Source organism: Salmo salar, chromosome 19 (assembly GCF_965601325.2).
Source record: "Salmo salar chromosome 19, fSalSal1, whole genome shotgun sequence".
Taxonomy (NCBI): domain Eukaryota; kingdom Metazoa; phylum Chordata; class Actinopteri; order Salmoniformes; family Salmonidae; genus Salmo; species Salmo salar.
The window spans coordinates 59,083,164-59,099,662 of record NC_138309.1 but is presented as its reverse complement, the minus strand read 5'-3'; the positions used below and the strand labels follow the sequence as shown (position 1 = coordinate 59,099,662).

The following is a 16,499-nucleotide window of genomic DNA, read 5'->3' as shown; positions in this document are numbered from 1 at the left end:
CCCTCGCATCAAAGAGAAAGATCACAAGGTCAGAAATTAGGCTGCTGACTTACATTTCTGGCAAATATAGAGTTCTGGTTGTAGGTTTGACAAACATGGAAATTACAGAACCAAATAAAAAAAAATTCAAATATTTAAACTGTGAATCACATACAGATCAGATAGTGCTTTCCACACAGTACATTCTAGGAAATATAAGGCAAATCAATTACACAAATTAAACTCAGATCCCAATCAAACCCAAGGAAGCGAGGTGAGCACCCGGTAAAACCTTTAAAGCAAACCAAGGATTATAAAGTATAAGCACATTGGCCCTTTCCGTAAATTGGATATTGGGCATTATGCATATATCATCAGCCCAAGTGCTCAAACTGGACTACAGCTTGTTGCATTCACCTCACCTATATTTCGTTTACTTAATGATGTACCTGTATACTACAGGTATTCAAAAATATATTTCATGCATCTCTCTGCATGTGAAAAACACGTCATATTTGTTAAATGTTGCATAATAATAGTATGAGCTTGATGATTTGACGGTGTCCAGAGGGGAGGGGACACGAGGTTGTATGAGGTACTGTATTATAAAATGGACGTTGTATTCAGTGCAGGATCAGACCGACAGGGAATAGACTCAGTCCTCTATCCATCAGAGAAGATAGCAGACCTTTTCTGAGCTCACTCAACAGCCAACTATCATTATTTCTTTAAGATATATACTTCTGAAGTAAAAAAAAAAAAAAAGAGTCTTATTTTAATATAGTTTTGCATAGTATCGTTACATTCAATGGATATCTTGAAATTCCAGCTGGTAATAGTTACCCTGTTTGCACTGGTGTACACATGTCAAGGATTGTCGTTTAGTGTTGACAAGGAACACTGGGTATCCAAAGACTGGCAGGTAAGTGGAACGTTTAATTTCTATTATCAAGAATAGTTTATATAATTAGTATATTCCTGATTTGAACCAAGAACAAAAAATATTTGCGAGTAATAATTGTCACAATTGAATTTTTTCCCCCCACAAATAAATCAAGAAAAAAAATGTGGTGAAAAAGACATCTTTAATCCTTTCCCCAGGATGAGCCACTGAAAGAGAGGTTGTCCAGCCACGTGGCTAGTCTGATAAAGAGATCCAAAGCCCGTCAGTTCTACGGGCTCATGGGCAAACGCTCAGGTAAGCACTATAACGTTCTGCCTGTCCATTACAAGAATGAAAGACTTGAAAGGGATCTTGAAGGAGGTAGACTAGAATACAAATTGTATGATGCGTACTGTATGTTGAGTACGTATTATATCTAATTGACAAGAAAAGCAAATATTTTGAACTCAAATACGTTTGAGTGCTTATCAGGTCACTTTAATTACAGACGATCAGCCGCAGCCTATTAAAGTGGATAGAAAACGTGAGTATAGCACACTGGAGTAACAAAAAAAGACTTTTTAGAATAGTGGTAGCCTATACAGCACACTCTGGTCCATATACTATATTGTAGATTATGATTTAGATACGAAATATCGACAACACAACAATGAGCAAATGTTCTGCATTATATGGATTCAAAACATGTTTTACATTTAACATGAGAAAAAAATATGCATCTCCTTTTAAATGACTCTTTCCTGGTGATGTCTTCAACAGGAAACAAAGGGGATATGTTTGTTGGACTTATGGGAAGAAGAGCACTAAGTGGGGGTAAGAATGATGACACTTCATATAAAATCCTCTGTAGCTCAGTTGGTAGAGCATGGCTCTTGCAGCGTGGGTTCAATTCCTGGGACCCCCCCATACGTAAAAATGTATACATGGATGACTAAAACGCTTTGGATAAAAGTGTCTGCTAAATGGCATGCTCTATATTATTTGAAATCTCAAGGCATTTGTTTTTTTAGACAAACAAAGCAGAGAGAAGTACAATTTAAAAAAGGTATCAACAATTGCAGTCGTGTGTCATAACCAAATGCAATGTTTTTTGCTGCAGAATCGTTCACGAGGATCATTCCAGATGCTCCAAGCACTGCGACCGATGTCACTGAGGGATCAGACACACAACCAGGTCTGTCATATGCATTGATGTTATGGTTAAAACCAGAGAGCACTTTGTAACATTGTAATGTACAGCTTGTAAAATGTAATACAAGTTTTACTGTGCAATTTAAAACATACATGTAAAACTTGTATTCGTGTTGACTAAATGCAAACCAAACATTTGAACTTGTATGTAATATTTTTATTTCTTCATTTGGCAGATTCACAAGAGGAATGGGACCAACTCCAATATTACTAAAGCTAGAAAAAAAAGTTTGTTTTCATGACCTATACAATTTTGATATCGACTCAAAAAGGACTACCATACAAAACGAAACTGTATCTCATACTTGTAAGAAACAAAATGCTATATCTAAGGTATCAAAGTTCATGCTGATGATTATTGTATATTCTATCCCAAAAAATGTACTTGTCTCCGCAAACAACCGCAACTGTGTTGAATGAAATAAAATAGCCAGGAATGCTGCAGCTGGTCAGAGATATCTTTTTTTGTGGACAAAGAAGCAAAAACACTCATGTGATCCACTAGTGTCAGAGCTCAGACGAGATGTATCTACATTCATAGCTCATCTTTAAGTGGATCTTTTAAAACAAGTCATCAACTCAAATTCTGTAACCTTCATTGTTTAACAATATTTCAGCCAAGAATTGATTGAATGGTGACATGGTGACATATTACTAAAATATAAATACAAGTCGAAATGTAAAAAGGGAAGAGAGTTCCTCCAGACACAAAAAAACAAGTAAGGGGCAGCTACAGGGTGGGTTTAGGGATAGAAGATCACTGTGGTATTGATAGGACTCCTATCCCAGCAGAAGAAAGATCACTGTGGTAATTATAGGACCCCTATCCCGGCAGGTGTGGTAGAAGAAAGATCACTGTGGTAATTATAGGACTCCTATCCCGGCAGGTGTGGTAGAAGAAAGATCACTGTGGTAATTATAGGACCCCTATCCCGGCAGGTGTGGTAGAAGAAAGATCACTGTGGTAATTATAGGACTCCTATCCTGGCAGGTGTGGTAGAAGAAAGATCACTGTGGTAATTATAGGACCCCTATCCCGGCAGGTGTGGTAGAAGAAAGATCACTGTGGTAATTATAGGACTCCTATCCCGGCAGGTGTGGTAGAAGAAAGTCAAGTTTATTAAGTGGCTCACTTGTGAGCCTATAGCCTATGTCCCTTTGGGTGGGGTCCATTTAAGCGAGCTGGGGTCAATGGTTTTGTTGTTGCTGCCTCTTTTGGTCTCCTTGGCTTTCCACTCATCGATCAGGTCCTGTGAGGGGGAGTTCAGTTCAATTCATTTATATGCCCTTGAGGAATTTGCCTCGCATTCAAGAGCACCGAGTCAGACATAAAATGATCAACATTTACAGATATGACATACAGCGGGTATCATAAGTATTCATCCTTCATCCCCCTTGGATTTTTTCACATTTTGTTGTGTTACAATGTGGGAATGGAAAAGATTGAATTGTGACTTTGTTAGTGACCTACACAAAACAATCCATAATGTCAAATGAAAAGAAAAAGATATAAATGTACAAAAAAACTCAAATATAAGTCAAGTATTCACCTCTGTTCAGGCAAGCCTAAATTAGTTCAGGAGTAAAATTTGGCTTAACAAATCACAAGGGGTTGAAATGATTTTGGAATGACTACCCCTTCCACTGTCCCCCATACATGTGTAAGGTCTCTTAGTCACGTATTGAATTTAAAGCATAGATTTAACTAAAGACCAGTAGGCATTTGGAAAGCCTCAAAGAAGGGCCGTGATTGGTAGATGGGTAACAATAACGAATAAGACATTGAATATCACTTTAAGCATGGTCACATTAATAATTATGCTGTGGATGATGTATTAAACCCCCCAGATACATCAAAGATAATCGTCCTTCTGAATTGAGCTGCAGGACAAGAAGGAAACTGCTCAGGGGATGTCACCATGAGGACATTGGTGATGTTAAATCATCTACGGGGTTCAATGGCTGTGATGGGAGAAAACTGAGGACAGATCAACAACATTGTAATGACTCCACAATAATTACCTACATGACAGAAAATAATAACACAAATATACAGAATAAAAAAATATTCCAAAACATGCATCCTGTATACAACAATACACTAAAGTAACACCTAAAAAAAATAAAAATAAAAAAACACGGCAAAGGAATATACTTTTTGGCCTAAATCCAAAGCCTTTTGTTTGGGGCCAATCTAACAGGTCACTGAGTAACTGCCTCCTTATTTTCAAGCATGGTGGTGGCTGCATCATGGTATGGGTATTCTTGATATCGGCAAAGAATGGGAGGTTTTTTGGATAAAAATAAATAGGATGGAGCTAAGCACAGGCAATATCCTAGAGGAAAACCTGCTTCAGTCTGCTTTACACCAGACACTGGGAGAGGAATTTACCTTTCAGCAGGACAATAACCTAAACCTACAACACAAGGAAAAATATATACTAGAGTTGCTTACCATGAAGACAGTGAATGTTCCTGAGTGGCCAAGTTACAGTTGACACGGCATGAAGAATTACAAATAATAAAAATGGGCAAATATTGCACAATCCAGGGGTGCAAAGCTCTTAGAGACTGACCCAAGAAGACACACAGCTATAAATTGCTGCCAAAGGTGTTAGTAACATGTATTGCCTCAGGGGGTTCAATACTTAAAAAGGTACAGTATATTAGTGTTTTATTGTTCGTTAATCAAAAAAATATATACAGTACCAGTCAAAAGTTTGGACACACCTACTCATTGAAGGTTATATCTTTATTTTTACTTTTTTCTACATCGTAAACTATGAAATAACACATATGGAAGTAATGTAGTAAGCAAGAAAGTGTTAAACAAATCAAAATATTTAAGAATCTTCAAAGTAGGCACCCTTTGCCTTGATGACAGCTTTGCACACTCTTGGCATTCTCTCAATCAGCTTCATGAGGAATGTTTTTCCAACAGTCTTGGCGTTCCCACATATGCTGAGCACTTGTTGGCTGCTTTTCCTTCACTCTGCGGTCCGACTCATCCCAAACCATCTCAATTGGCTTGAGGTCGGGTGATTGTGGAGGCCAGATCATCTGATGCAGCACTCCATCACTCTCCTTCTTGGTCCAATAACCCTTACACAGCATGGAGGTGTTTTTTGGGTCATTGTCTTGTTGAAAAACAAATGATAGTCCCACTAAGAACAAACCAGATGGGATGGCGTATCGCTGTAGAATGCTGCGGTAGCCATGCTGGTTAAGTGTGCCTTGAATTCTAAATAAATCACAGAGCGTCACCAGCAAAGCACCCCCATACCTCCTCCTCCATGCTTCACGGTGGGAACCACACATGTGGAGATCATCCGTTCACCTACTCTGCATCTCACAAAGACACAGCGGTTTGAACCAAAAATCTCAAATTTAGACTCATCAGACCAAATGTCCATTGCTTGTGTTTTTTGGCCCAAGCAAGTCTCTTCTTCTTATTGGTGTCCTTTAGTAGTGGTTTCTTTGAAGCAATTCGACCATAAAGGCCTTTTTCACGCAGTCTCCTCTGAACAGAAGATGTTGAGAAGTGTCTGTTACTTGAACTCTGTGAAGCATTTATTTGGGCTGCAATCTGAGGTGCAGTTAATTGTAATGAACTTATCCTCTGCAGCAGAGGTAACTCTGGGTCTTCCTTTCCTTTGGAGGTCCTCATGAGAGCCAGTTTCATCATGGCGCATGATGGTTTTTGCGACTGCACTTGAACATAATTAGTATCCAGATTGCCTGACCTTCATGTCTTGAAGTAATGGACTGCAATTTCTCTTTTGTTATTTGAGTGGTTCTTGCCATAGTATGGACTTGGTCTTTTAACAAATAGGGCTATCTTGTCACAACACAACTGATTGGCTCAAAACGCATTAAGCAGAAAATAAATTCCACAAATTAACCTTTAACAAGGCACATCTGTTAATTGAAATGCATTTCAGGCAACTACCTCATGAAGCTGGTTGAGAGAATGCCAAGCGTGTGCAAAGCTGTCATCAAGGCAAAGGGTGGCTATTTGAAGAATCTCAAATATAAAATATATTTTGATTTGTTTAACACTTTTTTGGTTACTACATGATTCCATGTGTGTTATTTCATAGTTTTGATGTCTTCACTATTATTCTACAATGTAGAAAATATAGTAAGAATAAAGAAAAACCCTTGAATGCATGGGTGTTCTAAAACTTTTGACCGGTAGTGTATATATAAAAATGTTTTTCCACTGACATTAGCATTTTATGTAAATCGTTGACAAAAAAATTAATTACAATTAAATCCATTTTAAATCGCACTTTGCAACACAAAATGTGAAGAAATCCAAGGGGGTGAATAATTATGATACCCACAGCAGATGACAACCCACAGCAGATGACAACCACAAAACAGATGGACAGGGCTACATACACACAAGCTACAGTAAATACATGACTTACAGTGCAAAATCAAGGACATCTCAAATGTTCACAGAACTCCTCCTTCGCAGGTTTTAGGTGCCTAGTCTAGGGTATTAACTGACAAACAGGGCTGAATGGGATATTGTGATGTCACACACTGTTGGCTACATGATGGGGGACATTACTTAACCCTTTACACTAGGGGGAATTGGCCTATATGAATAGGCCCCAACTGAAATGCTCAAACAGAAAAAAAATATTAGAAGGATATGCATAATCACTTTTTTGCAATTGAAAAGGAACACTTTGGAGAATTATCTGAACAAACAGTTCACCTGAGACAGGACCGAATTCAAACATTACACTGTTGATTTCATGTGCATTTTACTGGCACTGTACTTTTTGCAGCCATTTTTTTTCGATAAAAAAAATAAAATCGGGCAATACTAAAACTCTGAATACATTCAATAATATATAAGAATATTCCTGCAAGATCTGGGGTAGATACAACATAAGATATAACATTACAAGGGTTTGAGTGAGAGGTCTCACTGGTGTCTTCAAGTGGCCACTCCAAAGTGTACAGTCATTTCAATACAGGTATGACTCAGGCAGTAGAGCAGTCAACTATTAGTTCATTTTTCTTTAGCTTTCCTGGCTGTGCCTTTGGAGGAACTGAGCATATCACACTTGTAGCTAGCGGGTGGTCGTCCCTTTTAGAAAGCCTGTCAGTTGAAAGCTATACATCGTAAAGCGGACAGCCAGAGTTCTGATGTAATGTATAGTATGTTACTGTACAGCCATCGCGCTCCAATTTAATCTCTTATCAGTGACCAAAACTCCCATTTTTGATCCCGTACATGGGATCAGAGTATAAAGGGTTAACCCGATGTAGATATTGTCATGACACACACCTTCATGAAGGGGGACACTTACCTGTCTCTTCAAGACGAGGTGCTTTCCCTTCCAGTACTTAAGCATCTGCAGGGACTGCAGTGTGCTGACAATGTCCACTGGGTTCACCGCGGTCTCCTGGCTGATCTCTGAACACACACAAGTACAACACACAGCTCTTCACACACTCATTGAAAATACTGAATCGTGCCAAGAGTACCGTTTCATATGCTATTCCTAGTCATTCAAATGCTTGGTAGGAAATCATCTCACGTGTTCAAATGAAACTGAGGCTAACCTGAACAAGCTAAATAATTAACATTAAATCAACATTTACAGACTTGACAACCATAAAACAGATTGATAGGGCTGTAAACACACAAGCTACAGCGAATACATGACAAATAGAGTGAAATCAAGGGTACCCTTCCCAGGTTTAATGCTTAGTGCATGTTCGTTAAGCAGTTTGATGCCCCACATACGGACTAATTCATTATGAGAAGAGAATTAGCCTATATAGACAAGGCCAAATTAAAATATTTCTAAATGAGAAAAAAAAAATGCATATGCTTAACCATGGGAGAAATTTAAAGAGGACACTTTGGAGATTGTGTTTGAGTGTCTGTGCATGGTGTGTGTGTGACCGGAACAAGCTACATAATTTACCAGGGTAATTTTAAACCCTCTTATTGGTAAAGTCCTCTGTCACCTTTGATGGAGATCTCCTTGCCCTGGAAGTTGTACATGTAACGCAGCAGCACCTCTTTCCAGTAGCTACGGTAGCTGATGAGGCCCAGGTCCGAGAGGGGCCGCTCTGGGGAGCCCACCTTCTCCTCCACCTTGGACAGCAGGTAGCCTACAGAAAGGGGAGAGAGCCGGCAGGTTGGTCACTAGCAGTTCTAATAAGTAATGAGATGGACTGCACTTACATAGCAATGAGACCTGGTGGAGAAAAGAAAAGAACTGCTAAATGAACTGTAGTTTCTACTGCAATAACCGCGTAATGACAACACAAAGAAGTTGCTTTCAGGACATTAAAAGCCATTTTTGACCAGCAACACTCCGCAGTCATTCCTGAGAGGCTTAACAAAATAAATCAGCATCTCGAAATGCCACCTGGCTGTAGTTGCAGTGGCCAATCTAACAAGGGGAAAACAGAGTTAGTCTATACTTACTGAAGTCAATCAGCATCTTCCCAAAGCCCTGCCTCATGTACTGAGGCATAGTCAGGATGCAAGAGACGTTGTAGTTGAGGAAAGAGTTCTTCTCCTGAAAGAACAGAGGATATGCGCCTGAATCTCATCTTTAAAACTAAAGTAAGAACAGAGACGTCCCTAATAATAATAATAAAAAAAAGCTCCTTATAAACCATATCAAAAAGTTATGGTAGACACTATCAATGTGAACGGAGTATAATGGATGGGTACCTTAGAGAAGTATCCCACAAGATGGCAGCCTGTGTTGTCTGCCTCAGTCATAACGTAGAACAGAAAGGGTTCCACGTCGTAGTACAAAGTCTTGTGATCCAGGAAGAGCTTGGCAAGTAGACACAGGTTCTGGCAGTAGATCTGGAAAAGGAAACCACACACCATTTAAATTCTCCAAAGACCTTGCCAGGCATAATGTTGGGGGCGAAAGGTTGTGCCGTACTACTATGGCCAACCCTGTAAAACAACACATTTCACTGCACCTATCCAGAGTACGTGACAATAAAACCATATATTTATATTATATGTAGCTTGTTTTATAGGAGTGCAAGGCACCCCTGGGGTTAGGGTCCCTGAAGAAATGTGAGACATGACAAAACGAAAGGTAATAATTCAACCATGATTATTTCTTAGTTCTTTAGACCGGAGAATAAAACGGAGACAGGAAAAAAAGCATTTGCTGTGTACGAGTCCAGGGTTAGTTCAAGTGTATAGGCCCCCTCACCTTGTTCTTCTTGCCGTCCACCTCAAAGACAGAGATGGCTCCCTTCCTGTAGACCTCATCTCCGGGCGGATGCTTCCACACACACTTGGCCTAACAAACACACAGGGAGACAACACTATTGATTTGCTCATTCAAACCCCATTAAAAAGGCCTCTCTGAACAGTTTCAGCTGAAATTGAAGACATTGGGTGAGTTTAGAATTCCCAAACATATGACAAAAGCAGCATAACATTTGATTGGCTGTTGCATGCAATTTCAATCACATTAGAGTTGCTTCGAGTATCAGCAAAAGTTGCTTGAGAGGATGTCACTTGCAAACTGCAACAAACGTTGTGTGAAAGTTGATTCGTGTAACCCCAGCTTAAGAGGTGATAGGACTGGATTTTCTACAGTGCCTTCAGGAAGTATTCATACCCCTCGACTTATTCCGCATTTTGTTGTATTACAGCCTGAATTCACAATGGATTAAATCAATTTTGTTCCCCCTACCCATCCATACACAATACCCCATGACGACAAAATGAAAACATGTTTTTAAAATGTTTGCAAATGCATTGAAAATGAAACACAAATGTAATTTACATAAGTATTCAAACATCTGAGTCAATACTTTGTAAAAGCACCTTTGGTGGCGATTCAATAAAATGTATTTATAAAGCCCAGCTTTGAGTCGTCTTGGGTATGTCTATGAGCTGAGAACAATGTTTATTTTTGTACCATGATAAGACCCTATGCCATTAACATTGTACTCCGGTGTTGGTGTTCAGGAGAGTCAACATTTGTCAGGATAAAAAGGAAAATACTTTTTCTCAAAAGGAGTGCAGCTGCAGGAGTTGTGCCATAGACCATTTGGAAGAATCTTTGAACATCTGCAGATTTTCTCAAAGCTCTGTTAAGCTAGATTGCTGTTCATCGCCTCTCCCAAGTCTTTCCACAGATTTTCAATGGGATTTAAATCTTGGCTTTGGCTAGAACACTCAAGGACTTTCACATTCTTGTTCTGAAGCCAATCCAGCGGTGTTTTGGCTGTATTTTTGGGGTCATTGTCCTGTTGGAACATGAAATCTATGCCCCAGTTTAAGTACGTTTGCACTCTGAAGAAGCAGGTTCATCAAGATTTTGCTGTATTTGGCTCAAGTCATTGTTCCCTCTATCCTCACCAGTCTCCCAGTCCCTGACGCTAAAAAACATCCTACATAGCATGATTCTTCCCCGTTGGGTGATGCACTGTGCTTGCTTTTCTCCAGACATAGCGCTTTACATTCAGGCTAAAGAGTTAAATTTGTCTCATCAGGCCACAGAATATTTTGCCTTATGCATGCTGTCATGTGCCTTTTTCTCAGGAGTGTCTTCCGTCTGGCCACTCTCCCATAAAGCCCAGATTGGTGAAGTGCTGTAGAGACCGTTGTCCTTGTGGCAGGTTCTCCCATCTCAGCCATGGAACTCTGTAGTTCAGTCTAGGTCACCTCCATGACCAAGGTCCTTCTTACCCAGTTCGATCCGACGGCCAGATATAGGCAGTTTCATATTTTTTTAATTTGCCAATGATGGAGACCACTGCTCTCTTCAAAACTTTTAACACTATTCTATCTCAGAGATCTACAGACAGTTCTTTGGACTTGAGAAGTTTCTGCTCTGACATCCACGGTCAACTGTGGGACCTTATAAAGACATGTGTGTTTCTTTCTAAATGTATGTCCAAACAACTGAATTGGCCACAGGTGAACTCCAATCAAGGTGTAGTGACAGCTCAAGGATGATCAAAGGAAATTGGATGCACCGGAGCTTAATTTGGGTGGCATAGCAAAGGGGTGGGAATACCTATGTAAATGACATATTTCTGTAATTCATTTTCAATACATTTCTAAAAACATGTTTTCACTTTGTCATTATGGGGTATTGTGTGTAGACGGGCGAGCGATTTTTTTTTAGATTTAATCTATTTTGAATTCGGGCTGTAACAACAAAATGTGGAATAACTAAGTCGAGGGGTACTTTCTGAAGGCACTGTATATCTATCTTACCATGTGTCGTCTCAGAATGGTCTGGCTCTTCATGTACTTGAGGCAGAACTCGCAGACGTAGAGGCGTCCCAGGCGGGCGTACTCCTCGGGGTAGGGCGAGTGGTACCACGTGTCCAGCTCGTAGCGGCCGAACATGATGGTCTTGATCATGTTGCTGCCCTCCGTGATCTGTCCCTGGATCCGCAGCTTCTCCTGTGGCGTTTTCAATAAGCGCGAAACAAGAGAGGAGAAATATGAAATTCTTCTAAACTACCAAGAACATCTTATCTACAATACCATCTAAATCACTATTGGTTTATTATGCATGAAGGACGAAGGTGCACTGAGGTTTTTGTCTTACCAGATCTTCAGATGCGCGTGCCTGGGCTTTTCTGAAAAGCTCCAGGTCATATTCACTAGTGATGTTCTCCAGAAGAGGTTCTCTGGTGTTGCCGTGGCTCTGTCGATGCTCCTGTAGACGAGATGGAAAGAAAAAGAGTTGGGTGACGGAGTGCTGATTGTGTCAATAAATGGGCTTTTTTGAATAGACTCTTTAAAGAGGTAGCGTTTCAGACTTTTTCAGAAAATGGGCAGGGACTCTGCTGTCCTGACATTAGGGGTAAGCTTGTTCCACCATTGGGGTGCTTTGACTGGGCTGATCGGGAGCTGCCCTCCCGTAGGGGTGGGAGGGCAAAGTGACCAGAGGATCCCCATAGCAAACATGATTCTCCTTCTAGTCATTTGAATGGGGGAGATCTGTCCTGTGTCTCACCATGTATTTCTCCTTCTGCTCCTTGGGAAGCCCAGAGTTCCTCCCCTTTCTCATCTCCGTCACCTGCTCTTTGTATCTTGTCTGTTTTGATGTGGGCGCCTGGTGGACACAACAGGAATTCATTGTGATTTTAGCTATTTTTTATTTTACCCCCTTTTTTTAAATTGTATTTTTTTATCTTGTCTCATTGCTGCAACTCCCCAACGGGCTCGGGAGGCGAAGGTCGAGTCATGCGTCCTCCGAAACGTGACCAGCCAAACCTCGCTTCTTAATACCCGCCTGCTTAACCCGGAAGCCAGCCGCAACAATGTGTCGAAGGAAACACCGTTCACCTGACGACCGAGGTCAGCCTGCAGGCGCCCAGCCAGCCAGAAGGAGTTGCTAGAGCGTGGTCAGCCAATTGAAGCCCCACCCAGCCAAACCCTCCCCTAATCCGGGCGACGCTGGGCCAATTGTGCGCTGCCCTATGGAACTCCCGATCACGGCCGGTTGTGAGACAGTGCCCTAGACACGGCACCACTCGGGAGGCCCTTTATTTATTTTTACGTGATCAAATTAATCACCTTAAAAAGGATTATATATTAATTTAATTCATTTTACCTGATGTCGTGTGGCGTGTCTGTTGCTTTCCTCCTGCACCTTTGATTCTTCTTCGTGTTTCTCACGAGTGGTTGCTTTCACCTGTCAATAAAAAGGATGAATAAACTTATTGGGCATTTGATTCTCTGTGGCTCTCATTGTACGAGACAATGAAGTTAATGTACCTCAATAAGCAATGCCAAATATTTTTATGACATATTTACCTTGCATTCGTCAGCAGAGAGGTTATGGTAAAGAGGGCATCCTGAAACCGCAAAATGGCGTTCATGTTTCCCTGTTAGATGTCCTGCAAGGAACATGAGACAGAAAAGCAATGAGTTTACATATAATTAATTTAATTGACTAGAGATGTTTCATAATAAGAATCATGACAAGTCTTGTTGAGCATCCACTAAACTAGCAGTGGTTCCACTAACCAAATGGTCACTTGTCTTACCCAGTGAGTTGCATCCCGGTGTGGGACACTTCATGTTAAAATTGTAGGTCTCATGGCAGCGGCGGCGCTTGGGCCGGTGGGAGAGGTCCTTGTCTGAGTCTCTGAGGACGGGGTCTTTGGCCACACTCTCGTCGTGGGAAGCGTTGGGGCTGGAGATGTCCAGCTCAGACTCAGATGATGGGGCGTTGCCTGTGGGCGTCAACGGCGGAGACTCGTCATGGTCGCCGACTCGCTTCACATCTGGTGTGTCTACATTGGCATGTGGGTGAAACAGCACAACATTCAGCTACACTGACAATGTAGGATAAAATAATGGAATCTTCTAGTAATTGTTAGCCCTCACAAGGTCTCCTATACAGGTGATTGACTCATTGTTCGCTAGCCTAACTACTACAGTTGCAATGTAGGTTTTGATTCACAACTACAGCATCCATCCCATGGCTTTCTTTACCTTGTGAGCTTTGGCTGAGGCGTAGAGATGCTCTTGTGAGGCGTGTTCTCTTGGGCATGTTTCCATCACTCTCTGAGCTGTTCGTCTGTTCTCTCTCTGCAGAAGAGTCTGAATCTTCAGTCCCATCAGAGCCGCTCCCCAAATGCACACTCTGTGATAGAATGAAAAAAAAGTAAGACTGGTAGGGCTAACGCGTTTGCCAGGTAACTAGACGATATCAAGCTAGCTAACGTTAACTATTTACGTGTGATGGCTCTAACTAGGTTCTAGAATTTTTGCTAACGTTAGCTCCTTCAAATGTATCCATTTCTCATGAATGAGATATACAGCTAGCTAATTACTCTCTATAAATCTGAATGTAAACACAGCCTTAATAGCTAGCTAGCTAGTCAGTTAACATTAGTTAGCCAAATAGGCAACGCAACATTAGCAAAACACCATTGTAGCATTAGCTAGCAATCTACCTTGAAAGCACAATTTTAGCTTACTAACTTACGTTATCTGCAGTAGTTAACTAGATAGTTAGCATTAAGTTATCTAGCTAGTTAAGAAAGATACATACTTTCGAATGCATAATAGAGACCACTGGCTAACAACTAGCTAACATTTTAGCAACGTTATGCTAGCAGTATAGCTAGTCAAGTTAGCTTATCCAGCTAGCTAGCTAACGCCGTAACGTTAGCTTCCGACCTACATGTTTCGTACCTGTCGTCTACGGGGCATATTTGCCTTGATGAACGCCGGTCCCTATGCCGCCCGTCTCATAAAACAACGTAGTTCCCAAATTGTATAATAAATGCAGTGGATGGAACTGTTTTAGATTAAGTTTTTACTTTAAAAAAAAAAACCGTGTATGTACACACAACATTGGCTATGTCTCGCGCCACATTTTCGGCACAACACACTTCCGTTTGGAACCTCTGTGTAATGTCACATGTGGTACTGTCTCCACTGGGTGGCACTGTATAGGTGGCACGCCAGTCTTCTTTTCAACTCATTTAACATTTGATCTACTTATCAAAAGACACATCTCAATCGGTAGTCCAGATACATTCAAATCAAATTTTATTGGTCACTTACACGTGTTTAGCAGATGTTGTTGCGGGTGTAGAGAAATGCTTGTATATCATGAAATAGCACAAGTGTGGGGGTGGGCCTTCCCTCTTTTGTTCTATATTGCCCCTCTTGTTTTTATTTTTGGGGAGAAGATAGATTTTTGGCCTAGTTGTCCCTCGCTTCGCCTCTTTATTATTATTATTATTATATTAAATTTCAAATTCCAATACAATAACGAAAAAACATCACCACTACAAAAACCACTACACCACCACTACAAAAACTCTAAATCATTATCACTACAAAAATAATTTATCTGAAGAAACATAATATTGTTCTTCAAGCAAGGGGTGGCCTATGACATTACGACTTCCCATCACACCAAAGCCTTGAATGCCATATTCCTTGAAGTTTGCAGTTGTGTCTAAAAACACTTTTACAGAAGAAACAATAATAATAATAATTACCCTTTAGTGTGTGTACTTTACTGTATTAATACTTGGGATATCGCTTTTCAATAAGAAAAGTAATTTTTTCAATGGTAAACGGCCTGATTGAACTCTTAATTTATCTGCCATCTTTGCTAACACTTTCTTTGTTTCTTTCTATTTTGTATGACTATTTTACAGTTCTACTAGTTTACATACATTGGTGTGAGTTTTAAAGCTATATGTACTATGGGATAACTATGTGTTGTCTCTTGTCAAAAACCAAAGCAGACATATCATTGATGATTAAATGGATTATCCCACCAATTGGACATTACTCACCTTTTATTGAGAAACTCAGTAACTCTATGTAAAAATAGTCTATATGGTAACAAGCCTATCTGTTATTCAGATCACTGCTCATCAAAGGATAAATAAATACATTAGCTGCTACTGCTTGGCCTCTATTTGATATTGGTCTCTGGACCATTGTTTGCGGTAAATGTCTTTCATCAATATGAGAGATAAGTATCATTGCGAAATAGAAACTGTCTATACACTGATAGTGTATTTCAATCAAACAGTAAATACCATGGCACAATCATTCATACTCAGCAGAAACCTTGGTAAAGCGAGAGAGAAAATAACTCGTAGTGCTGTGCAACATTTCCTGGAATACTGATTTTGAACAGATAAAAAAAAAAGCTATGGTATGTTACAGTAATCACTTGAATTCAATCAATCGAATTTATTTCTCATGCTTTTTTACTTTTCTATTGCTGAACTGTACACACACATCCTATATTTTAAAAAGAATTGAAGAAAACACACACATATAAATGCTTTAGAAAAAACTAGGACAACACACTACATAAAACAAACAAAAATAAGTAGACCTAATAGCATGAACAAATCCAAAGCATTGGGCAAACCTCCAAAGAATTCAAAGAAACGATCATGTGGAAAAGTTAAAAGCTTTTATTAATGGTCAAACATAGCATAGGGCCCTAGGCCTATAGGACAGACAGCAATAGCCTATAAAGAATATAGGGGTAAGGGTATGCTAGAGCGGAATGTTGTCCTATATTGCTAAATTAAAATACAAGAGCATACCTGGTTCTGGAAGACTTCTGCAGCCAGACTATTTATCCAACAAAACGTCACTGAACAGGAATGAGAATCGTTTCGCTTTTTACAGGAAGCTGACATATTTTGGGGACGTAGTGGGGCACAGTAGGTGGTCCCATCTGGTTGCATGCAAGCACACATATAACTTTGCTGCAAGCCCATATGTTCTGAAGGAATGTAGAGCCAGACATATTGCATGATGCATTTGTCCCTTCAGCTGAGCTGAACCAGAGACACTTTTGAGGAGATAGAATTGTGTTAATGCCCCTTGTTTACTTTACCCATACGTTGTCAATGGGCCGCGCAGCCTATTCTGGGCCAAGGAGAGCTC

The 16,499-nt window shown here is 40.3% G+C and overlaps 2 protein-coding genes across 6 annotated transcripts; one reads left to right on the top strand and one right to left on the bottom strand.

The window, feature by feature from the left end:
* Positions 1-583: 583 nt before the first annotated feature.
* Positions 584-2,518, top strand: LOC106579270 (uncharacterized). 2 transcript variants are annotated; one of them, XM_014159027.3, is made up of 6 exons: positions 584-901; positions 1,081-1,177; positions 1,371-1,406; positions 1,643-1,696; positions 1,983-2,057; positions 2,251-2,518. In XM_014159027.3, exons 1-6 carry the CDS (start codon positions 788-790, stop codon positions 2,286-2,288), a joined length of 414 nt encoding a protein of 137 aa, XP_014014502.1. In that variant the 5' UTR covers positions 584-787; the 3' UTR covers positions 2,289-2,518. The 2 variants fall into 2 exon arrangements, with proteins under 2 accessions (XP_014014502.1, XP_014014503.1); XM_014159028.3 differs by lacking the exon at positions 1,371-1,406.
* On the bottom strand, positions 2,217-16,265 carry LOC106579267 (histone acetyltransferase KAT7). Of its 4 annotated transcripts, none has more exons than XM_014159024.3 (14): positions 16,154-16,265; positions 13,557-13,707; positions 13,106-13,354; positions 12,873-12,955; positions 12,670-12,750; positions 12,070-12,168; positions 11,659-11,769; positions 11,319-11,510; positions 9,295-9,384; positions 8,790-8,930; positions 8,538-8,631; positions 8,072-8,218; positions 7,405-7,511; positions 2,217-3,324 (listed from the first exon to the last, which is right to left on the bottom strand). In XM_014159024.3, exons 1-14 carry the CDS (start codon positions 16,247-16,249, stop codon positions 3,223-3,225), a joined length of 1,743 nt encoding a protein of 580 aa, XP_014014499.3. In that variant the 5' UTR covers positions 16,250-16,265; the 3' UTR covers positions 2,217-3,222. The 4 variants fall into 4 exon arrangements, with proteins under 4 accessions (XP_014014499.3, XP_082821967.1, XP_014014501.3 ...); XM_082965841.1 differs by having other exon boundaries at positions 11,319-11,524; positions 11,661-11,769; positions 16,154-16,264; XM_014159026.3 differs by lacking the exon at positions 16,154-16,265 and adding an exon at positions 14,262-14,495.
* Positions 16,266-16,499: the final 234 nt, after the last annotated feature.

Excerpts from the sequence above, each read along its gene's own strand:
- LOC106579270 (XM_014159027.3), top strand. The coding sequence starts at position 788 with ATGGATATCTTGAAATTCCAGCTGGTAATAGTTACCCTGTTTGCACTG. Across the intron at positions 1,697-1,982 it reads AAGAAGAGCACTAAGTGGGG|AATCGTTCACGAGGATCATT; the intron begins GTAAGAATGATG and ends TTTTTGCTGCAG. Across the intron at positions 2,058-2,250 it reads GGGATCAGACACACAACCAG|ATTCACAAGAGGAATGGGAC; the intron begins GTCTGTCATATG and ends TTCATTTGGCAG.
- LOC106579267 (XM_082965841.1), bottom strand. The coding sequence starts at position 16,249 with ATGTCAGCTTCCTGTAAAAAGCGAAACGATTCTCATTCCTGTTCAGTG. Across the intron at positions 9,385-11,318 it reads CCATTCTGAGACGACACATG|GCCAAGTGTGTGTGGAAGCA; the intron begins GTAAGATAGATA and ends TGTGTTTGTTAG. Across the intron at positions 8,632-8,789 it reads TTGTGGGATACTTCTCTAAG|GAGAAGAACTCTTTCCTCAA; the intron begins GTACCCATCCAT and ends CTGTTCTTTCAG.